The sequence below is a fragment of the Cornus florida genome, unplaced genomic scaffold, assembly GCF_030987335.1.
Source record: "Cornus florida cultivar Cherokee Brave unplaced genomic scaffold, ASM3098733v1 CherokeeBrave_3.0.0_Hap2_Chr06, whole genome shotgun sequence".
Taxonomy (NCBI): domain Eukaryota; kingdom Viridiplantae; phylum Streptophyta; class Magnoliopsida; order Cornales; family Cornaceae; genus Cornus; species Cornus florida.
The window spans coordinates 71,972,057-71,991,848 of NW_026775576.1; the positions used below are offsets into that span (position 1 = coordinate 71,972,057).

The window sequence follows — 19,792 nt, forward strand, 5'->3', positions numbered from 1 at the left end:
TCATAACCTTATTCAAGGGAGCATGTCAGTGGCAGAATATGAGAACAAGTTTACTTCACTCTCCCGTTTTGCTCCAGAAATGGTGAGAGATGAAGCTTGCAAGACTCAGAAGTTTGTTTCTGGTCTTAATGATCGGATGAGGCCGTTGATCACAGCGCAGTTCATTAAGGTTTAATCGGAAGCAGTAGAAAGGGCATTAATGTTGGAGGCCGATAATAAAGAGAAGGATGCAAGAAGAGAGCAGTTGAAGCAAAAGAGAGGTGTAGGGCCATCATCGGAGAGATCTCCTTGGAAAAAGAGCAAAAGTGGTTCATTTCAGTTTCAGGGGCAACAGTCTGCACGATCTGCTCCTACCATTCCTATACCAGCTGGATCTGACAAGAGTGGAGTTGTTTGTTATCAATGTCAGCAACCTGGGCACTACAAGTCTAGTTGTCCCATGAGATCGTCTTCAGTTTCTTCAGTTCCAAGGACTTGTTATGGGTGTCGCCAGCAGGGTTACTTGATTCGGGACTGTCCTAGTTAGGGAGCAGGTACTGGTAGTGGCAGAGGGTCACGACAGAGGCCGTCACAGTCGGCTACAGTTTAGTCAGGTTTCAGACCACCGCCACCACCTCAGCCTGCCATGTCTTCTCAGGGTTCTCGTCCAGCTAGGAGGGATACCCCTACTGTGTCGGCACAGCAGTCTGGTGTTCAAATTGGTGGTTCTGAAGCACAGGCACAGCAGGGACGTGTCTTTGCACTTGCACCGACTAATCCATCTCCTGGACCGTCAGTTCTCCGAGGTATATTTCCAGTGTTTGGTTCTTGGGCCCGTATTTTGTTTGACTCTGGTGCATCTCACTCTTTTATTTCATCACCATTTGCACTTGCATCGGGGTTATAGGTTAGTTTCTTGGATCGGGCGTTGTGTGTTGATACGCCGGTTGGGGTTTCCGTGTTTTTGAGTCGAGTTGTGCGGGATTGTCCCATTGTGATAGTCGGGCAGACTTTCGTGTTTGACCTTATCCTCCTAGAGATGACTAGCTTTGACGTCATTCTCAGAATGGATTGGTTGGCTTTCTTTCATGCCACGATCTATTGTTTCAGAGGAAGAGTCACGGTTTGCACTCCTGAAGGAGATTGTTTCTTTTTCATGGGAGATCAGAGTGATTCCCAGCCTTCATTATTGTATGGAATTCGTGGACGGAGTCGTGGTGATTACTTCTTGGCTACTCTTTTAGCCGAAGAGGAGGATGTTATGGGAGAAAGTTATCCGGCGGTTGTTCGTGATTCTCTGAACGTGTTTCCAGAGGATCTGACGGAGTTGCCTCCACACCGGGAAGTGGAGTTTACCATTGATTTGATGCCTGGTACCGCGCCGATTTCTATGGCACCATATCGCATGGCACTAGTTGAATTGGAAGAGTTGAAGAAGCAACTTGATGATTTAAGAATGAAGGGTTTCATCCGACCGAGTGTGTCACCATGGGGCGCACCGGTCTTGTTTGTTAAAAAGAAAGATGGTTCTTTGAGGTTGTGCATCGATTATCAGAAATTGAATCATGCCACCATTAAGAACAAGTATCCCTTGCTAAGGATAGACGATTTGTTTGATCAGTTGAAAGGAGCCAGTTGTTTCTCGAAGATTGATTTAAGATCTGGCTACTATCAGTAGAGGGTTAGGGATGAAGATATCCCAAAAACAGCATTTTGTACACGGTATGGACACTATGAGTTCCTTGTTATGCCTTTTGGCTTGACCAATGCACCAGCGACATTCATGGACTTGATGAACCGCGTCTTCCACGATTACTTGGACCAGTTTGTGGTAGTCTTCGTGAATGACATTCTTGTGTATTTACGGACTCGGGAAGAGCACGAGGTCCATTTGAGTATTGTTTTGCAGATTTTGTGGGAGCACCGATTGTATGCCAAATATGAGAAGTGTGAGTTTTGGCTATTAGAGGTGAAGTTCTTGGGGCACGTTGTTTCAGAAGGCAGAGTGTCCGTTGATCCATCGAAGATTGAAGCTGTTTTGACTTGGGAGCAACCCAAGAATGTGTTTGAGATCCGCAGTTTTCTTGGTCTAGCAGGTTACTACTAGAGATTTGTGAAAGATTTCTCCCGTTTGGCAGCGTCTATGACCCGTTTGACCCAGAAAGGGATCAAGTTTGCGTGGAATGAAGCCTGTGAGTCATCTTTTCAGGAATTGAAGACAAGATTGACTACAGTTCCAGTGTTGGTATTACCTAAGCGTGGCTTGGGTTATGTGATTTATTGTGATGCTTCACGCGATGGCTTGGGATGTGTGTTGATGCAAGATGGTAGAGTAGCGGCTTATGGGTCTGGGCAGTTAAAGACTCATGAGTACAACTACCTTACTCATGATTTAGAGTTGGCGGCAGTGGTGTTTGCTTTGAAGTGTTTGAGACACTACTTGTATGGTGAACGATTCGAGGTGTTCTCGGATCACAAGAGCCTCAAGTACCTTTTCTCCCAAAAGGACTTGAACAATAGACAGAGACGATGGGTCGAATACTTGGAAGATTACAACTTTGATTTACAGTATCATCCGGGCAAGGCAAATGTTGTAGCTGATGCCTTAAGCCGAAAATCTCGAGGTACTTTAGCCGGTTTGGCTATCCGGAAGTGGAAGATGCTTGAAAGTTTGGCAGAGATGGGATTGTGTTGTTTGGATGAGGATGATTATAATGGGTCGGCATTCTTATTTAGTCTTGTGGCTCAGCCTACTCTTGTCAGACGAGTGATTGAGTCACAGAGACAGGATCCAGATTTGGATGCCATTCACGCTTTGATCTCCAGTGGTGAGATAGTGAAGGATTGGACCTTACATGCAGATGGGGGTCTACGGTTTAAAGATTTATTGGTTGTCTCCACGGTTTGTTGTGAAGATGTTCTTCGGGAGTTTCACACTTCCCGTTTTACAGTTCATCCAGGTGGTACAAAAATGTATCACAATTTGAGACGTCAGTATTGGTAGAACGGGATGAAGAAGGACGTTGCGCATTTTGTGGTTAAGTGCCTTACCTGTCAACAGGTGAAGGCCGAGCATCAGAGACCGGCAGGGTTGTTGCAACCATTACCTGTAGCACAATGGAAATGGGAACAGATTGTAATGGATTTTGTGACAGGTCTTCCAAGGTCACGGAGAGACAATGAGGTTGTATGGGTCATCATTGATAGATTGACCAAGACGGCTCACTTTTTGCCTATTAAGGCAACAGATGATGCAGAGACACTTGGCGTTCTTTACGTGAAGGAGATTGTAAGGTTACATGGAATTCCAGTAACCATTGTCTCGGACAGGGATGCTAAGTTCACTTCGAAGTTCTGGAAAGGACTTCAAACAGCGTTCGGTTCAGCGTTAAATCTTAGCACGGCATTCCATCCACAGACAGACGGCCAGTCGGAGCGTACTATCCAGATCTTGGAGGATATGCTCCGGGCATGTATGCTTGACTTGGGTGGCAATTGGGAAGATCATTTACCACTTATTGAGTTTGCCTACAATAACAGTTATCAAGCGAGCATTGAGATGGCTCCATTTGAGGCGTTGTTTGGCAGACCTTGTAGGTCTCTAGTTTGTTGGACTGAGGTAGGCGAGACCGCTGCCTTAGGACCCGACATTGTACTTGAGACTACTGAGAAGATTAAATTGATCAGACAGAGGTTGCTCACGGCTCAGAGTCGACAGAAGAGCTATGCAGACAAGCGGAGACGATCGCTAGCTTTTGAAGTGGGAGACCATGTTTTTCTGAGGGTTTCTCCATGGAAGGGTTTGATGAGGTTTGGGAAAAGTGGTAAGTTGTCGCCACGATTCATTAGACCATTTGAGATCTTGGACCGTGTAGGAGAGGTTGCTTACAGACTCGCTTTACCACCGCAGATGGATAAGGTTCATAATGTTTTTCATGTGTCGATGCTACAGAAGTATGAACCGGATCCATCTAACATTTTGGATTAGGTCGATATGGACATTGATGAAGATATCTCCTATCAAGAGGGACCAGCGCAGATTCTTGACACACGGCAGAAAGTGTTAGGGGTAAAACGATGCAATTAGTGAAAGTTCTTTGGAGGCACCACGGAGTCGAGGAGGCTACTTGGGAGCTTGAACAGCAGGCTCGCTCTAAGTATCCAGAGTTGTTCTCTTCCCCAAGTACGGCTTGATTTCGGGGACGAAATCCTTTTAAGTTGGGGAGATTGTGATGTTTCTGATTTTTCAGCATTTTCATTTTTTTTCCAATAATTCGTGGAGACAAGGGTATTTTTGTCTTTTCACGTTGTCGTTCGGGATTGTGGTTGGATCCATTTGCATTTTAGGCATTTTAGATTATGTGGATTAAGTGGTATTTGTATGTGGTGCATTGTACATGTGCATGTGGTGTAAATTGAAATTAAAGAAAAAGATAAAAGAAATTCAAAGTGGTGGGACCCACCATTAAGCACTAAATGGTCTAAAGACCATTTCTATTTCTCATTTTTCTCTCTCCCCGTCCATTTCTTCTTCTCTCTCTTTCTCCTTCATTTTTCCTTTCCTTTTGAAGCAATCTTTGAAGCTTCATAACTCATTCAATCTTTGGAGTTTTAGAGTACTGTTTAAGGCAAAACGGAGAGCACGATGAGCTCTACGCATCCATACCAACAATTTCAGTTTTGAGCCTTCCTTTGGAGTTCGAATTTGAGGACCCATCTTTAGGGTTTTGGTGCAAACTTGAGGTTGGGGCCCTTAATCCACTTCCTTATTGTTCCATTGTGAGTTATATCTCCTTTGTGTGATAAACATGCTTAATTTGAGAGTTAATTGTAACTTTTAACTCTCAAAGTTTCTTGTTCTTGTTCCATTGTGAATTATTTTTAATTAAGCATGTTTATCACATAAAAATTATTTTTATGACCCAATTAAATGCCATAATTATATTTTTGCCCCAAACCTTATTTTATTTATTATGCGGTACAAGTAAAGGACTGTTTTACCCTTGAGTCTCAATTTATGGATTCATGGCAAATCACCAATTTGCCCTTTTTGGACCTTGTTATTTAATTTTGACGTGAAATGACCATTTTACCCTTGGATGATTTTGGGTCGGGTAAGGACCCATTTAATGATCCGGATCCATGAGGATTTGGGTCGTTACAGACTTGCCTCAAGAGTTTCGGGTCGAAACTCTACACCGTTCCAGCTAGCCTCACCACTCTCCTCCTTCCTCTCTTCCTCTTTCTCGCTTTCTTCCTCTCTTTCTCTCTTTCTTTTATTCTCTTTTCTCACCGCCCTCTTTGTATTCTTTTCTTCACTGTTTCGTTACTTACAGAAACCCACCTCACAACTTAACTTATATGAATATAAAACATAAGATAAAACTTAATTCTATTATAACACCCACCTACCAAATTAATGGCTCAAAACCCACTAACGCACGATCATTAAAAAAAACACGGTAATATTCTATTAATACTAATGTAACTGTCAGGTTTGGCTTTTAACCTAACATTAAAATATAAATAAAAACTAAATACTATTAATACTAACTATCATGTTAGTAAATATATATATATAAATTGTATTACCATACGTATATAAATATATATTCGTATATATATATATTTTTATATATATGCCTAACCATACCACTATGGGCTAAAATAACAACTACCACTATGGGCTAAAACGTCAGCCTATCCAAACTTCTTTCCTATGACCCAACACTATTTAGTTAGCCCATATTACAAGCCCAAAATCTCCTTTAATAATTTTTAAAAAATAACACTAAAATAGAGTAATTAATTTAAAGCCCTAAACATCTAAGTAAACAAAAACAATTAAACAACTATAACCCAATGACAATTAATTACACATTACATAAATAAATTTAAAGAACAAATAATTCACATAGCCATGTAGATAATTAAAATGAAAAATAAATACATAAATAAAACCTTGAAACAAATAAATAAATAAAACCTTGAAAAATTTAGGGATATTACAAATCTGTTTATGGACTGTGTGTATTTGTAAATGTATATTTAGTTAGGTAATCAGGTGAGGGAATTTGTCAAGTACTCCCTCCGTCCTATATTAAAGTACGATGATTTGATACTTTTTCACATGGTAACCTTCCATCCATACAAATATTGAAGTATGCAATAGATACATTTTCATTATGCTCAAGTCTGCAAATCAACCATATATACCAAAAGCCATACCTTTCTTTCTAGAGTAAATGATTCCACAAAGCAGTAAATTTTCTCATTCATAGGATTTGACAAGGGTGAATTGCTAGTGAGATACTTGGGGGTTCCACTTATCACCTCTATATATGTTAAGAGCTAATGATTGCAGAATTTTGATTGATAAGGTTACCTCTAGGATTGCCCACTGGACCGGTAGGGATTTATCATTTGCAGGCAGAATGCGGCTTATCAGAGTAGTTCTATTCTCCACCCAAATGTATTGGAGCTCAAATTTTATTCTTCTAGTAAGCATCATCAATGAGCTGAATTGTATCTTCAGAACCTTCCTCTGGTTTGGACCTGCCCTCAAGAAAACAGGTACTAAGGTAGCTTGGGGGAAATGTTGTATTCCTAGAAGACTTGGTGGTCTTAGTCTTCCTAACTTATTCTATTGGAACAAGATAGCTATCATGAAGCATACATGGCATCTATTCAGATAAAAAATAATAATAAATAAATAAAATAAAATTGTACGTTATGGGTCCTGTGGGTTAATACCTACCTCCTCAAAGGTAGAAGTTTTTGGGAGGTCAAAACCCCTGGACAATGTTATTGGAATTGGAGGAAAATGTAAGATTATTTATTTAATTGTGGCCCACATGATTTGGACATGTGACATATGTAATGACCCGGTCATTTTTCTTCTTTTTCTTTTTTCTCAGATTTTAACGGATATTTTTTTCCGTTGTCTTTTCTTTTTTGGGTTCGGTTTTTCATCACTTGATGTCGTCTCTAGTGCTCTGGAATGATTTCCAAGACTCTTTTCCTTGTATTGACAACTTCCTTTGGGGATTTTGTCATTTTCATATTTTATTTTTCCGAACACTATTCACATTTTGTCTTTTTCTCATTTATCCTTTTTCCTTACACAACCTCACTTTTTGGCTCGGATTTGATTCCGGTTTTGCATGCATTCAAGATATTTGATTTCCATGATAGTGGTACTTTTACTTTTCTAGAAAAGCATGTTGATTGCTTATTTCTTTCATAAAGGGGCATTAATGCATACTTTAGTGTAATTATTCTTAATTTGTAGGGTTTTAGTGTAATTAAATAAAGTAATTATTTTTCATCTTGGGGACCATTTTGCAATTAAATTTGGAAGATATTTTCAAAAATGACCTTTTTGCAATTTTTGAAAAGTGTGACAAGTGTCACACTCTCATTGGTCCACTTGTTGACATTTGTGTTGAAACACTTTAATGCATTGGGTGATGACATTTGGAGGGTGAGGATACACCCACTTGTTGGCCTAGGATTGGTGCACTTGTTGGCTTAGATGGTTAACAAGTGTAGGTGTGGGATTAAGCCTAGGAAGGAGCCATGGATTGGTGACAAGTGTAGGTTTACAATTTAGTTTTGCAAATATCTTTGGGCCACTTTGGGATTATGGTTTTAAAGGAGGGTTTTTGTGCAATTGACCATAGATGTGTGTGTTAACCATGGTGTAAGAGCACATAGTGAGTGGAGGATTTCTATTTCTTCCACTCACACTTAACCACATTATTTCATTCTCTTCCTTACAAGAAAACCCTAGCCTCCATGGATGGAGCTTGAAGCCTTAGGCATTGACCTTAATCTTTGAGGCCCTTCCACTTACTTTAGACCATAAAGTTTCGAATACTTTTTATTCCTCTCATCCTCCTCTTCAAAACCCTTGAAGGATCTAGCCAAACTCCTAGTTTTGCTTTGGTATCTAGAGATTCAATTCTCTAATGAGGTATTGATCTATTATTTTGAAGTATTTTTATGCCATTGTTGAATGTCTTACATGCATGGAAGAGAAGGACTTGCATTTTACCCTTAAACTGTTTTAACTTAAAATTAATCTTGTCAAATTAAATATAGAATATGAAAATATACTCAATTAGCTTTCATTTAGTCTTGGTTTCATGTAATTTGAATTTAAAATGAATTAGTTATGAATTTTTGAAGTTGTAAGCTAGTTGTTGCAAATTTGAAGTTTTTCCTTTTCGGTTCGGAAATGAATTTTTATATGGAGGTGTGGTGTTTCAATTGACTTGAAATTTTTACTGGAACTTCTTCCATAGGTTTTACATTACTCAGAATTTTTTCATGATTTTAGAGAATTTCTAATTTTTTTTTAAAATCTGAAACTATCTGCTGTCCATGTTTTTATTACAACTGGAAAACATATTTTTAGATGATTTATTTCGCTAACCTTTTGACATTGGATCATGGCTTAAATTTCTAGTTTTACACTCTCATATGTTTACTTCCAAATAAAATTAAGTTTGCCCAATTTGGATGTCAAATGCATTTTTCATGAATTTTCAAAGTTGGAAGCTACAGGCTGAAAATGTGTTTTTTGGGCAAAATTTGTTTCAAAGTTGTGGGTCAAAACTGTTTCAATTGGGAAAATATTTTGTTAAACTAAATTGATATTATCAAATTACAGTGTTTAAGCTTTCATTGGTCTTTGGATTCATTCAATTTGGGTTAGAATTAAATTTTTTATGAATTTTACAAGTTGAAGGTAGCAAGCTGAAAAATCTGTTTTGCGGACTGAAAATTTTGGGTGATTTCATTTTGGTGGTAATTGGGATTTTCATTCCAATTGAGGTAGGGAATGTTTTAGGATTATTTGTGTGTTGTATTGTGTGTTTACCATGATTATACAACATATATGTATGCCTTGTATCAAATCTAGAAAGTTAATAATTTTTATTTTTTTGTATAAGATTTAAAATTTATGATGACGTATAACTTTGATTTGAATTGTAACATACTAGAAAATTATGCTTAGATATTTTAGTTAACATATATTAAATTTGGATCATTTGATTAAGAATTACAACTTTTATTTAATATTTATCTTTAGTGAAAGTTTAATTCACATTGTCGTATCAAGCATTAAATTAAGTTGTAATGTGGTATTTAAATAGGCCTTGGCATGTTTTCTAACATAGATTAAATTGAGGGTATTTGGAATTGCTTAAAAATCTAGAGGAAATTAATTAATTAGCTTGATTAATTTTGTTTTAAGTGTTTTAATCACTTAACTTGTCATTTGATATTATATATATTATGACCATGATATGTCTTTCAATATATATTAAATTGAGATTATTTGGATTAACTTGAAATTTAGAGAATTTAATTATTAATGTTTAATTAAATTTTACTTTATTACTCCATGAATTTAATTGTATTTTGGAAGTTGTTTCTATATTTAAATCATAAATTTGGATTTAATGTATGTTCACTTGATTACTTTTGAGCATTGGATAATATAGTTGTTACTTTTACATTCATGAGAATATGTTTTTCCTTATTGAATATATTGTTGCTATGTGTAAGGAATTGCATACTTTGTATTTGACATCTTACATGTCATAGTAGTTGTGAATTTTGAGCATGTATTGTATAAGTTTCCAAAATTTGTATTGTGCTTGGTAAATAGTTGATATCTTGTATATATATGTTGATATATATACGTTGTTGCACAATTTGTTGATTTTGGAAACTTGAGGATGTCGTTGTTTGGCTACGGCTAGGACTTGGTTCTAGTACGGGGGATTGTCCCTCTATATAGTCTAGTGCGCACATAGGGAGGTTACCCATGGGCTAGTAACCCTAAAGTAACTATGTTGTCGGTCTGATCCGGCGTGACGTCTGAGTATCCACTTTGTTTGATTTCGTATTTCATTTTAAGTTGATAACTAGATGATATCGTAACTTGTTGTTCCTTATTTGATTTCCTATTTTAAGCTTAAGATGTAGCTTTGTGAAAGCGTGCTTCATGCGTTATATTGGAAGTTCCATTATTGGTTAAATTGCATCGATATCATAATTTGTGTTTTGATGTTCAAATGTAATTTAGGAATGACCTTACAGATTCATTTTGAATATAGACGTTAGGTGGCATGACCCACACTTGTTATTTTCGTATTTTAGATTTCAAGTTGAAGACTTTGAGAATCTATATCTTGTTGCCTTGTATAACATGTTTCCATGTTGTTTGAATTGCATGAACAATATAATTATGATAGAAATGATCTAGGTAGCTTAGGATGCTCCCTGGGTCTCATCTTGACATAGAAGTTAGGTGGCATAAGCCCCTTTAACATGTTTCACCATAAGGTAATAAAATTGTAAAATGCTAGGTCGATGCATGCTCATCTCCTACGAGTAGCTTTATGTTACTCACCCCTACGATACTGGGGCATATTTCAGGTACAGGACTCAGGATTTAAAGATTCCATTGCTCCTTGGATGGCTTACAGTTTCTAAGTTTCTATTTTATGCAAGTGTTAGCATAAGATGCCTCTTTGTAGCCCTATTTGTTTAAACTTGTATTCGTTGATTCGTATATGTAAAGTGTGCGTAAGTGCACTCTTTTCAATGTATTTAACATGTATGAGATGAGGCCGAAGGCCAATGACATGTATCTCGTTTTCTATGAACTTTTGTTTTCAAAGTTTATTATGAAAATATTAGAAAATGTTAAGTCATTACTTCATAACTTTCGCATCGGGTGTTAGAATTTCATATCTTTTCTGCCCGGGCTCAGAATCAGACGATTCTTGAGTCTAAGTTTGTTCATTTTTCGTTGTCCTTCCAATGGTGTGCACGGTGGCACCCTTTTCAGTGAGAAAAGACCATTTTGCCCTTAGTTTATCTCTTTTCGGGTTAGGCATTCTTGCTTCATTTACTTGGCTTATTTGAGTTCCGTGGCTTCATGGAGAGTCATTTTGGGGCCTTAGGGATGACGTACATCTCTTGAGATTATTTGGCTTCTTTCGCTTCCGCATTTCGGGTCCGTTATCGGGTCAACTTCCGGTTCATCACTAACGCATCGGGTTTAGAAAACTTGGTGGTTAAGTAAATAGATATCAATTAATATTATTTATTTATGGTCAACTTATAATTACGTTTTTGGTAATTACTTATTGGAGAAGTGTTTTCCTTTTTTATGTCTTACTTTAATGGAAAGTAGAATTATGTTGCTAATAGGAAAACTGGTCATCTCTCTGCCTTTATATAAGTGCATATACTCCATCAATTATGTACAATTAATGATACAACACGTAAAAGTTTTATGTATACAAAAGGTCAAGAGAGAGAAACCAGTTTCCACCTTTGCTTGTTGATTAGAGTTGCAGATTAGTTCGTGGTTAAAGGATCTAGACGTTGGATTTAATCTCAACAAAGTTTGATATCATGAATCGAGGTATTTATATCTAACCAATTATTTATGCATTATAGATATGTGAAAATCATGAAGTTCTAAGATTTTAAGATTCATGTAAATATTGTGATTAATGATTTGCACGAATAATTATAGATTACATGTGCTATCAGAGCATATGGTTTAGGAACTCATGAATTTCCTCTAAAGTTACATAAATAAAAATAAAAAATTAAATGATATATTATATAATTCATTATTTTGAAATCGTTGATATGTTTTGATTGAAATCGTGGCTATGATTGTATAATGTCCAATTAGTCTCCAGAGTATGTTTTTGATCAGTTTGTTTACCAAATAATTTATTTTGGTTTGCTACCTTGATTTCCGCCCCTGTATATTTGACTTGAAAGTTACTATATACATGTAAGCATATGTATATATAACTTTATTGGTTTGCATGATTAAATAGATATTTCTTGAAACATCACTTCACTAGCATGTATATTTTACACCCAAAAATTTTCTGGACCTACTTGTGTGATGGATATATATATATATATATATTCGTTTTATATATACAGTGATAATTGATGAATGAAAAACATGTCACTGTACATGAGTATTTTAAATAGATTATTAGATACATAATGTACGTGATTTATTTATTTTAGGAATTTGAATTTCTAGAATAATTTGTGAGTTTAGAAATTTAATCTAATATTATTAGACATGCAAATAACTTGTTGTTTTATACCCAAACATACATACATGATGGAGAGTTGATTTTAGATTGATTCAATTATGATCTTTAAGTCCGAAAAATAAAATAATATGTTTTATTTTGTATATAAAATAAAAATATATTCTCTATGAAATTTCGGACTATTAAGTTTTTGAGATCGAAATTGCTTAAACTTCAATCGACAATAATGAGTATGTGTGTATAATGTTAAATGGGTAAATTAATGATTAATTAGTTACTAACTAATTTAATATTCATATTTTGTGAGGGTTAATATTTACCAAAGTGACCTAACCATAATGGTCAATGAATATTAATTTTAGTAGTAAATATAACTTAATGATGAATTAATCTATGTCTAATTTAATATTTATATTATGTGAAAAGTAGTAGTTACTAAAGTGGCCCAATCATAATGATTGATGAATATTAATTTTTGTAATAGACATAACTAATCATAAATTAGTTACTATCTAATTTAATATTCATATTATGTAAAGGTTGGTAGCTACCAAAGTGGCCTAACTATAATAGTTGATGAATATTAATTTTAGTAGTAAATATAATTGCAATATTTCATGAATTATGATGCTTATAATTTTTTGTGATATTCATGAATATTGATTTTATTTAATTACGAGAAATAATTCCTCAAAAGGAATTGATTTTCAAGTGATTAAATAAAAATTAAAGGGTTGTATGTATTTTTTTTTTAATTAGGTAAATATAGGATATTCAAAAGTAACTTATTTGTTTAATTAAATAATGCATCACCAATAAAGGTATACATATAAATACATGTAAGCATCATTATTAGTATTTTATAGTTGCCACCCAAAGGGGTACTATAGTTATACATTGTATTTATATTTTTAAGTTATACATACGTGTTGTTAACTCAAAGCATTATTTTTGTTAAGATTTTATCTTATTATATTTGTTTTATTACATCCCTTAATGCGCATGCTACATCTGTTCTGATTCTCAATATGACTAACTTCTCATAATGAAATGAGTAAATTGAGTTCAAAATTTAGATGTGTTAAATCTTAATTTAACATTTTAAATTGAGAAACTTACTGTTATTACTGATAAAAACAGTGAGGAAGAAAAGATTCTCCATAAAGTTTAGGAGAGATCGAACAGATTAAGTATTATGGTTATGCGAATAATTGTTCCTCATAGTGATAGTGCTAAGGAATATTTGATTATAAGAATGTTTTCGTGTTGTAGATAAATATCTAAAACAAAAATTATTAATTGATATAACTACTATGGATTTTTTGTTGGTACTCGTACCATGTATGATCGTATTTTTAGATGACTAATGTTATTGCAAAATTGAGAACCTTATGGATGATTGTGAATGGGAATTTTCTTATTCAATTTATTCTCAATTTCTTGTCTATTCAGTATGTCATTTCAAATTAACACTATTAAGACAAGTGGAAAGTGATTTAATTGACCATTATGTTAATTTATGAGGAGACAAAACTTAAGTAGCAAGGTAATCATTATGTTCATCTGATGACTCAAGAAGTTAGAAAGAAATTTGGGAATAAGTCAGAAAAGGCAATAAGTGAGCAACACCCAAAATTAAAAGATTTAGGTCAATCTACTAAAATAAAGTAATGTAATAATGAAAAAGTGTCATTAATGTATTGAACACTTTTAGAAAGATTACATGACATATAAAGAATGATTCGAATAAGAAAAGTACGCTTTTGGCTTTTGTATATTGCGAATTACTTGTTGAAATTCTTTTTAATACATGATATGTTGACTTAAGTACTAATATTTATGTTTCTAATAGATGCAAGAATTTTTTATGACCTAAACCACAAATTCAAATAAGAATTTCTTATTTATGATAATTGGGAAAAAGTTTTGTTGAAACCATTGTGACACTATGTTTAATGTTAGACAATGAATTTTATTTAAATTATTTTAAAATTTTTATGTTTATTCAATTTCCCATAATTTGATTTTATTTCAAAAACTTTATGTTAATGGTTTTTCATTTAAATTTGGTAATGATATTTATTTTAGAAATTATAATTTGTGAGTTATGGTATTATTGTTGATGATTTCTGTAAATTCAAATTTGATGGTTTATTTGTTAAAATTCTTTTGATCTTGTATTATAATGTTAGAATTAAGCGTAGCTTAATTAATAGAAAATTTATCTTTGGCATAAAAGACTAGGTCAATATCTAGTGAAAGGTTAGGAAAATTAGTAAAGGATGTGATTCTTCTGAATCTAAATTTTACTGATTTTGATGTGTGTGTAGATTGTATTAAGGGTAGACAAACTAAACGCATAAAGAAATTAGCCACAATAAGTACATAGCTTCTTGAAATTATTTGTAGACCTTCTGATATTCCATCTTTTGGAGGAGAAAAGTATTTTATCGCCTTTATAGTTGATTTTTCACGTTATGGATATATCTATTTGTTGTATGAAAAATCTCAATCAGTGGTGTAATACCCTTAATTTTAAAAAGATAGTCTCGGTATTTATTTATTTGTTTTAATTGTATTTTTTAATTATTTAATTAATTATTTGACTAATTACTTATGTATTTAATTGAATTAGGTATTACTTGATTATTTGATTATGTGTCTATATATTATTTGTATTTGTCTATGTGTTAATTGTTTAATTAGATTATGTGCTTAAATGGTGTTTTGATTAATTATAAATTAAATATTTTCTTTTCTTTTATTATTTTATTTTATTTTTCTTTTATGGTTATAGTTAGTAGTAATAGGCCAACCAATTGGGTCCCATGGACTACTTGGATAGGAGGTTGGATGTGTATGAATTATTACCCATGGATAATGTATGTGTATATATAGATATATATTATATACATATATAAAAAGGAAAGTAATTTATTAATTACTTTTATGGTAATTTGGGTAGTAATATTTAATCTAATGTATATGTTTATTTAAATAATAAAAATATACATAGATTTGATACGTGTTATGTTTTAAGTTACTTTATAATATTATGGTAACTTAAATATTATTGGATAATCCATTAATAAATAATGGAATGTGTATAATTTATTTATTTAATAAACATATACATAAATTGTATACGTAACATATTTTGCTTACCTTTTTAATATTTTTATTTTCATTTTTTTTTTTTAGTTGACTTGGATTGGGAAAAGGGTTAGGGTTATTTTATTTAGCCTATAAATATATAGCTATAGGTTGTAAAAGGGGGTTAGAAATATTCACGTGATATATACTGGAGAAATAGTGTTAGAGAAGGAAGGAGGAAAAGGAAGGAATGAGGAGAAAAACCCTGTAGAGAGAATATCAAGGAAGAAAAAGTTTAACTTTCGATCCGTAAGTTTAAGGCAAGTTCTTCTTCTATCTCTTTCCTTTTGATTCGTGTTTCTGTATATGCCTAGGAAATTTCAGGATTTATTAAACACATAAAATTAAATAATTATGCATGTTTAATTGGGTTAGAACATAGGTTTTATGAAATTGGTTCATATCTGTTCTTGTGTTATGAATTGATAAAATGCATGATTTTGATTTGATTTCTTATGTGAATTTTTACATGTTTAAATTATGTATTTTTCATATCTGTGGAATGATGGAACGTAGAAACATGCCTAGGATTCCTGAACATTAAATAGGGACTAGATTTGGGTTTTAATAAATTTAAATAGACTCAATCATAATGATGCTTGCTATTTGAATGTTTTAAACAAACGAATGGATTTAATCTTTTAAAATATTTTAGCAATTGAGATTAAATGTGTAGGATGAATTGGATATAGAGAATCCTTATTTAACGGTATAATAAAATATCATCATGTATAAAATTCAGTTTGTGTAGGACATATGATATAGGAAGTTTAAAGAAATAATAAGTCATTCCTATTATGTGATAACTTGATATCATATTTATCATAGTTATTTATGGAATGTTTGATGTATTTCCTTAATTGTTACATCAATTGTTGGATTGTGTGGTTTAATGCACCGGTATGGGACGGTGGCATTCTAGGGATGGATTAACTTATCAGTTAAGTCCTACCTATTTTATATAAGGGAATAGATTAACTAAAATGTTAAGTCCTACTTATATTTAAGTCAGGTCAGCTGAACAAGTTGAATGACTTATGGAGGATTAATTTATTATATATGGGAATGGATTAACTAAAATGTTAAGTCATACTTATATTCAAGTCAGGTCAACTGAACAAGTTGAATGACTTATGGAGGATTAATTTATACTGGATAGGATGGCTACTAGATTATATATATATAAGTATGGTGACATGATATGAGCTTGAGTCTCAGGATCAATGGTTAGGGCGCGTATATCGCCAGGGATGTGTAGCTAGATATAGTGTAGTTGTGTACCCTGGTAGGTCTAGGTACTCATGCCCACTATATGTGCGTTTTGCATGTTGCCTACTATTCAGGTTGAGACAACCCTATAGTCTAGTGAGGTTCCTTTAGTGTGTGTATATATATATATACGGACTACTAGTTACTGTTGGATTGACTAGGATGTATACGTGTATCGGATCTCTGCTTGGACTGTAGTAGAGTAGAACTTATTTGTGGGTCTGACCCACCATTATTTTTCAGGTGTTCGTTATGAGTAGAGGTTGTTCGTGCTGAGCGGGGATCAGTCTACTTTATTCTTCCGATGCTACATAGGAGTTCCTTTATGATTTAGTTTCCTGTTTTAGATTACTGTCATTTGTTTAGTTTGGATTTTCTAGGGGTCCACACAGTATGGATTCCCGAGTTGTATTTTGGAAGATCAGTTGTATCAGAAGAGTTTATTAATTAATGGAACTATATTATAAGGTTTATTATTAGATTATCATTTTAGTTTCTTGTCAGCATTTTATTTATTCTTCTTTATTCTTTTGTACTCTGTGTTCGTTTATTATCAATTTGTTTTGATATCCTCGGGTATTCGGGCGTGGGTCTGGCCAACCCGCATTCAGAAATTCGGGAGTATCACAGTTGGTATCAGAGCACTCCAGGTTCAAGTGTCCTTAGGAGTGTCTTTCGTTATATGACTTCCGCGTTGCGTCTCTTAAAACTTAGAGCCCATATTAGGATTCGTTGTACTTTATTTACGGTTTGTTAGGAGGAGCTGATGTCAATTATATTCTGTAGTCATAGAATGGTTGGCACTAGAAAAAGGATGGGTTCAAGGCGAAAGCAATAAAGACCCAAAGGAGTAGATGAGTATGTTATCAATTTCGTTGCCAGAAGGCAGAGTTAAGGATTGACGGTTTAGGTTCGTTTGGCGTTACTTTAAAAATATAAGCCAAGGAAGGATTTAGGTGTACGTGATAGGTCACCCCATATTGAGACCAACACGACTTCAGTTGATCTCAAAAAGGAGACAAGCAAGGAGTAGAAGCCGAAGAGGATCCTAATGGAGGAGATTTATGTGTATCCAATAGAGAGGGTACTAAATCTTGAAGAGGGATGATTGCACGAGGTGATCTGAATTGCTAGTAGTATAGCGAATGTTATTAGTAGAATTGGGGTTGATCAATTTACAAATAATTAAATCTTTCTTATCATCTCTAAAAGAAGTATATAAGAAGTATTGTTCAGGAGTTTGGGGATCGGATGTGTTCTTATCAGAACAAAATACATAATTTTTAAATCACATACAAAAAGGCATTGGTATTATGTTGTGACGTTCTAATTCGATTTATAAAGTCAAGTAAGACAGTTTACATTCCGTATATAAGGAGGATGAGGGTTAAGCCTTTGGTATTTGCTTAGGAAAACATTTGTACTTTTAAGCGATGTTTTAAAGGATATGTTTCGAGGTTGAATGATTATTTACGAAACTATAAAAGGAAATTTTGAAACAATCTAGTAAGGTTGATTTCAAATGAGACTTTCTTTTCTAGAAAGAACGATGTCCTAAGTAGGAGTATATTTTGTTCTATTGTGTTTATCATACGTGTTTTATTATTATTTTTTGTTAATTACTCGGGATTTGGTATGTGGTTTAGTTAGGGACATAAGTGTGTAATCAACCAATTATTATTTTAATAACATGGAGTCATAGCGCTATTTACGCTAAATTTGTGAGCATACGGTCATAGGATTTGGTAGATACACATAAATCTAACTAATCTATTGAACCTGGACATGTGTCATTATGGTGTGTTTTGGGATGGGATAATTAAACCATCACTACGAGTCAAATAATCTAGAACGATTAATTTGATATACTTTATGTTAGGTATGGATTCGTATCATATTACAACGCCATGATATTGGTGATTGTTAATGTTTCGGTATGCGTGAGGTAGTGGTAAATAAAGATCACTAAAACGCGATGATGATATATCAGAGATGCTAGATTTGCTGAACATCTTCTTGAAAATTTCAGAAGTTGTTACCAAGTCAGAAGGAAGATTTAGTACTGGATTAAGTACTTATTGGAATGACACCGAGTGAGGATAGGAGACTGAATAAATATTCATCAGTAAATTCTTAATCAAGAATTTATTCAAGAGGGTGTGTCATTGGGAGGAATTTGCCGGTGTTGCACATGGAGGAGGAAACTAAGTCTCTTCATTTCCATAAATAATATAGAATTATTTTTTTAGTCACAATTTGCAACAATTAGCTGTTGCAAGGAAATTGATGACTTATGTAGAGGATGGGAAGATTTCATATCCTTTTAAAGTTAGATAAAGAAGTCGGATTGTCATTAACTTGTCTTAAAGAAGCAGGGTGTGTCAAAAACAAGATGATGAGACCAAATACTTATATAAAGATGAGGTGCATGGTATGTATGGAAAGGTCGTAATTTATTGACTTTTGTTGAGTTAAAGTCATAGTTAACTATTGATAAATTGAATTACTGATTGATTTTTAATATCGGCAAGTTTATCACGGATCAGTGGTGGATAGATTTAGTTACAGAATTCGCTTTTGAAGATGCTTCAATTTAAATAATGGGTACAGACGAAAGATGGTGATACCGGACTAACGGTACTTTCTGTAAACAAATTTGATGGAGGATGCAAGGATTAAGTTTCACAACTCTTAGTTCTTTATTCACCTTAGTAGAAATATGATGCTTCACGGTATGAAACAGATGTTTGGAGGACAGGCAGGAAGAGGAATATAGTGTTTTTTCTCTAAGTCTAATATTTATTAAATAGTAGAGATGGACCATCAGAGATCACTGGATTCTTGCAGCTATTTTCTATACTGAAGTGGAAATGACAGAGCATTTTCACAGATTTAGTTGAGGGATTGCTAATTTGATGCAAGTGTCAGGATTCTAGATGGGATATTGGTTGACTGATAAAATTAAATCAGTTTCATTTTATCTATTTTGATCAAGCTGGTAAGATATCAGTTTATACGAATATAACGGATCACGAGACTGCTTAGATGGATGCAAAGTGTGAATAATAACACTTGTTATTACCAAGGTAGTTCAGGAGGTCAATTTTGAATATCGGAGCTGACCCTAGAGAAGGTGTTACCTTACTCAGATGGAGTTTAAGGTACTGGAGGAGGAGTTAGTAGTTTATATAAATAGTGATATGACTGTCGGGCGACTGAGATGGAAATTTATAATTTTTCTTGTACACCCAGACGGTCAGAAGGTACATCACGACATC

The 19,792-nt window shown here is 34.0% G+C and overlaps 1 protein-coding gene across 1 annotated transcript; it reads left to right on the forward strand.

Annotated features, from left to right (window-relative positions):
* The first annotated feature begins 625 nt into the window (after window positions 1-625).
* LOC132314319 (uncharacterized) lies at window positions 626-2,086 on the forward strand. Its single transcript, XM_059813194.1, has 3 exons — window positions 626-771; window positions 1,090-1,442; window positions 1,947-2,086. The coding sequence occupies exons 1-3, from the start codon at window positions 626-628 to the stop codon at window positions 2,084-2,086; spliced, it is 639 nt and encodes a 212-aa protein (XP_059669177.1).
* Window positions 2,087-19,792: the final 17,706 nt, after the last annotated feature.

What these genes read in the sequence shown, in the direction of transcription:
- LOC132314319 (XM_059813194.1), top strand. Translation starts at nt 626, where the DNA reads ATGTCTTCTCAGGGTTCTCGTCCAGCTAGGAGGGATACCCCTACTGTG. An exon ending in ACTAATCCATCTCCTGGACC is followed by an intron (nt 772 to 1,089) that starts GTCAGTTCTCCG and finishes CTATTGTTTCAG; the next exon opens with AGGAAGAGTCACGGTTTGCA. An exon ending in TGATGATTTAAGAATGAAGG is followed by an intron (nt 1,443 to 1,946) that starts GTTTCATCCGAC and finishes TTTGGCTATTAG; the next exon opens with AGGTGAAGTTCTTGGGGCAC.